The 5,196-nt window shown below is 42.6% G+C and overlaps 1 protein-coding gene across 1 annotated transcript; it reads right to left on the bottom strand.

The window, feature by feature from the left end:
* Positions 1–4,377: 4,377 nt before the first annotated feature.
* On the bottom strand, positions 4,378–4,725 carry LOC131696168 (uncharacterized). Its single transcript, XM_058984714.1, has one exon. The coding sequence runs from the start codon at positions 4,723–4,725 to the stop codon at positions 4,378–4,380; it is 348 nt and encodes a 115-aa protein (XP_058840697.1).
* Positions 4,726–5,196: the final 471 nt, after the last annotated feature.

Here is a 5,196-nt window from a genome sequence, read left to right as displayed (position 1 = left end):
ACCCCAGTAGAATTTGGACCAGTTTATGTATCCATCTTGATGTTGGTATCCGAAATGCGTTGAAAGCAAAGGGGATGGGGCACATCTTTCTGACAAAAAATATACGAATAGTTAGACGAATCCCATCACCCTTGAATCCATTTCTCTATTGATTTTGTTAACAAAAACAAACCGTGGTGAATGTTTTTGTTTTCCAGATAGTCAAGTCCAATTTTACGCAAACGGTCAGGATACAATGGGCGATATGAAGGGGTTCACTATAGCAGGTCTGTTAGCAATACAAACTCAGAAAGAATTTACAGAAAAACGAAATAATATTTTAATATTAGCTTCAAATTTAAATGTTAATTAAATTTCAGCTTATGATTGACATATATGATATCAAAGTATGTTCTCATTTTGTAGCGCTTTTTTTGTTTACTTATTTTTCCTCAAATTGAATACTTGCTTTATTATCAATAAGAATTTTCAATATCTCAATGAATTTTCAATTTACTTTCACTGATTACACAAATAGAAATTCTGTTTGATGCCATGGGGCAATTTTTCTGACCAACATCGTCCCAGCATTCATATTGGAGCTAGTATTTTCAGGATAACCACGGAAAACAAAATCAGGGACCAACTAGCACAAGTCGAAGTACAAACACATTCAATAAAGTCTATTGAGAAGCGTCGTTTCTGACTCGTTGACCATAATTGATAAAAATCTAATATCTTAATGCAGCTTTCGAAGGGTTAGAGTAACTCTGTCAATCTCAGTTGAAATGTTATACTTTTTACACAAGGAAGTCACACAGAATTGATTTTTGGTTTATTCCTTAAAAATCCATGCCATTACTGCGAAGAAACTGAACACTGAACTGTGCGGCAAATCCGTCTTCGAGGAGGCTATAAATGTCACCGAGCAAATAAACAACCTAACAGTAGCTCCAAACAACACGAATTGGCCAGAACCCGGGCCCGTTAGCTTACGGTCAGGTGCTGACGAAATTTGATGGACGTGTCTTCATCGACGATAAAATTTATGCGAAAACCCATTTTAAATAAATCCAGAGCTCGAATATTTTACTAGGCTGCTCACGGTTTCCAGCAGAAAAAAATTTGTTTTCAAAACAAATGGTTCAACAAAGGAACCGTTCCTGTGACAAGAAAATCAGCATCAGCAGCTCCATGATGGCCGAATTACGTAATGGCCTAATCTAGCCAGCTGTCATAACAGCAAGGACTTTCTTCAATTGTCTATAATAGAGTTCAGTTATGTGTGTGTTTTTCTACTTCTTGGTAAAGTTCTTAAAGGGCGAACACGAAATTATTGCGACACATTCAACAGGGCATAACTTTTTTACCATTAGGTAAAAATCAACCAAATTTTGCACACTTTCTCATTTATGTGTATTGTTTACATGCTGTCAAACTCGAAGTCGTGTTTTTCGATTCAACGAAAATGGAGGTGAACCAACGCGAGTCGAGAGAACAAATTCTTTCCAAACATCTGGAATTTCCTGACCTGTCGCACCGGCAGTTGGGAAAAATGTTAAACATTCACCATTCAACCGTCTCCAGAGTGTTGAAGCGGTTCCAGGAGCGGTTGACGTTGGACCCCGGCAAAGGAGCTGGAAGAAAACCGGGACCGGAGAAAAAAAAGACGGAGGGAAAGGTGAAGCAGATGATAAAAGCAAATCCCAACGTCTCAAGCCGTGATTTGGCTAAAAAGATCGGCATGTCGCAGAGCTACGTGCAGAATGCAAAGAAGAGAGCTGGACTACATACATACAAGGTGCAGAACTACCCAAACCGCGATGAGCGGCAACAATCGACAGCTAAAACTCGGGCACGGAAGCTCTACGAGAAGATGCTGACAAAATATGGCTGCTGTGTGATGGACGACGAAACGTATATAAAAGCCGATTTTAAGCAAATTCCGGGGTTGGAGTTTTTCACCAGCAAGAGCAAGTTCTATGTGGAAGACAAATTTAAGAAGAAGAAAATGTCGAAGCTCGCCTCCAAATATCTCATTTGGCAGGCCATCTGCTCTTGCGGACTGAAGAGTGAGCCTTTCGTGACAAAGGGCACAGTAAATGGCGAGATCTACAAATCTGAGTGCCTCGAGAAGCGCCTCTTGCCGTTCTTGCAGCAGCACGACGAAGCTCCGCTTGACATCATGCCACTATTCTAAAAGTGTCCTGGAGTGGTATGAGGCCAAATCTGTCCATTTTGTTCCAAAGGACATGAATCTGCCAAACTGTCCGGAGCTGCGCCCGGTGGAGCAGTACTGGGCAATGCACAGAGGAGTAACTGGGGTCGAATCCTGGCCAAAACTATTTATTGCGGCTATTGCTGTTATTATGCCTTAATATGAACTAAAAATAGAATATAATTAGTTTTTGGGACAATTTGGCATCTATCCACCTACCAGTGCAGAGGTCATTTTTCTAGATCCTTCCGAATACTAGTATGTTCGAGGTAATCTTTGTGAATACATTTGTTTTTCCCGATGCATGAACAGTTGGTCAGTGGAAAAGGGAGAAGAAAAGGGAAACCTGTGCACATATTCATAGATATACATTTTATCAAACATAGTATTTGGCCCTGCAGCATTTTGGCGTATCTCAAATTAGAGGAAATATCAATATTTTCAAATCGCTTGGAGTTGGTGGATCGGAAAAGATCGGAAGAGATTGAATGTTTTTCAGATAGCCGGAATCTTGTTTTGTAACGTTGTTTCAGAAACTTTGCCGGATCGTGCCGTATAATGTATTTTTTCTATCATTCAAATTTGGAATAAAATGTTTAAAAAGGGTGTTTCTAAAGCTGGTCCAATACACAGAAACACTACTATTTTCGGTTATTTTTAAGCTGAGATTACACAAATAATTGTGTTCAATTACGTTTGTTATAATATTGTCTTATTTAATACAGTCATCATCATTAGAAAGCGATTTTGCTGGATATATAATAAAAAATGATTAAAAACTCCTTAAAATATCACCATTTTGCATCCATACAAAAAATCTTTAGCAATTTTTGGCAAACTCTTTATTTTGCCACAATATGCAGTATGCTTTTAGGTATCTAAAAAAATATCACTTAATAAAAAATCGAAAAAAAAAAAATTTTGGTTATTGGCCAACAATATGTTCTAGTTACTCCTCTGTGCAATGATGAAGCGGGAACTTTGGAAGAGCAAGAAGACGAGAAGGACATGTTTAGAAAATGGAAAAAAACTGAGAAACTGGTACCGGATGACACTGTAAAGACTTTGATGGAGGGCATCAAGCGAAAATGCGTTCAATTTTACACTCAAGGCTCCATCGATTAACTTTTCTTTTGATTTTTGAAGTAAATGTATGTATAAAACTACCCTAAAAATTGGCATGATATTTTCGGTGTCGCAATAATTTCGTATTCGCCCTTTACTCTCTTACATGTTCAATAGTTAGACCATACTACCGATTTCTTCCATTGTGTGCCAGAGTGAGGGACTCTGAACAGAAAAGATAACTCTGAACCCTACTCCTCAAACCACGACCAAGGAGTCCGATATTTATCAGATCCCCCGGATTCCATTTCCATTCCGTGGTCTATCCAGTGATTCCGGTTGCAGAGTGGCTTGTGGTTCACTGGTACCTCGACGACCCTATACTGGTGGTTTGTCGTGCTCGGTGGAGGAGCTAGCCTCGGCGGGGAGTTCTCCGACAAAAGAATGACTCCCGCAACCGTTGACGGACGCGTTATTCTTGCTTCGAAGTGGTCCGACAGAATACCGATGTTTGTCCGGCGATTCTGGGTGGAGCATTGCATCTGGTTCACTGGTGCCCCGACGATTCAAGCCAGCGATTCGCTACGAACTACTCAGAATAGTCCTCAACGTTGGATCTTTCCTACTCCGACGAAGAGTTCCCCGGCAGTCCTGCGATTCTGGGTAGTGGGTTGATTTCCAGTTCACAGGCGCACCGACGACCCTTTGCCAGTGTTACTTCACGATCTACTCGAACTAATCGCTGGTGGTAGGCCTAGCCTACCACGACGGAGAAACTTTCCGACGGCGAAGGTCCTCTCGAAACCGTTATCTCGATGCTGGTCGGTTAGGTGCCAAGTCCAAGTCGCGCCTGCTGGTCTACCTTCTCTCTCTTCAGCAGACTAACTTATCGAGTGCCAAGGTCGGTCCGGCGATTCCGGTTGAAGCGTAACTAAGTGGCTGAACCTATTTCTTGAAACAGTCATGCCCAGACAAGAACTGTGTCATGTGGAAGTTCTCTTTACTATGTGCTCTCTTCATCCATACCGACAGGCATGGACTTAGTCGATTTGTCCTTCTACCGTTTACTGCGATATCCCACTGAAGTTGCCACTTGCTTAGGTATCAGCTCGGGCTCAATTACGGACACCTCTAGTGTCTCGATCCCTATAACACTCGCTATCTTCTTCGAGTAGAAGGTTTATGGGAATCGATCCAGCTGTCACGTAGGCAGCTTCTGACGAGACAGTTCGATACGCGCTAGACACCCGCTTGGCCATCAGCCTCAACGTGCTGTTCAGCCGAGATGTATTTCTCTTCGTCTGCAGTGCCGTCACCCATGCAGGTCCTGCCAGTAGTCGCGTTTTACTGCTGTTGACCGCCCAATTGTTGGGCGTGATCCGAGATAGTGCCGAGATCACTTTTACGGCCCTTCCGCATGCATGGTCGATGTGGCTATTAAAGCCTTGCCGGTCGTCTATCATTACTTCCAGTTATCTAACTTTCCACTGCCCTGCGGTTGCTTATCAACACCATCTCGGTTTTGTGGTGAGCTAACGTCAGCTTCTTCTCGCGCATCCAATCTTCGACAACATCTATCGCCTCCGTTGCGAGTACTTCTACTTCCTCTAGTGATTCGCCGATCACTTGGAGCACCACGTCGACAATCTTCACGGCCCTGGGGAGGCTCAGCTTCAGCACTCCGTTGTACACAGCATTCCAAAGAGTTGGGCAGGGTATTGAACCCTGTGGAACGCCCGCTGTTTCGGTTACACTTCTTTTTCCGGTATCCGTTTCGTAGATCAGTTGCCGGTTCTGAAAGTAGCTCCTCAGAATATTACAGAGGTACTCGGGAACTCTCAGTTAGTGCAGCAAATCAGCGATTGTAGCCAAACTAGCACTGTTGAAGGCGTTTTCTACGTCCAGTGTAACCACTGTTCACTTATACTGCGTCA

Source organism: Topomyia yanbarensis, unplaced genomic scaffold (assembly GCF_030247195.1).
Source record: "Topomyia yanbarensis strain Yona2022 unplaced genomic scaffold, ASM3024719v1 HiC_scaffold_82, whole genome shotgun sequence".
Classification (NCBI taxonomy): Eukaryota; Metazoa; Arthropoda; class Insecta; order Diptera; family Culicidae; genus Topomyia; species Topomyia yanbarensis.
The sequence above is the reverse complement of the archived record's forward strand: the minus strand, read 5'-3'. Positions and strand labels throughout refer to the sequence as shown.

What these genes read in the sequence shown, in the direction of transcription:
- LOC131696168 (XM_058984714.1), bottom strand. Translation starts at nt 4,725, where the DNA reads ATGATAGACGACCGGCAAGGCTTTAATAGCCACATCGACCATGCATGC.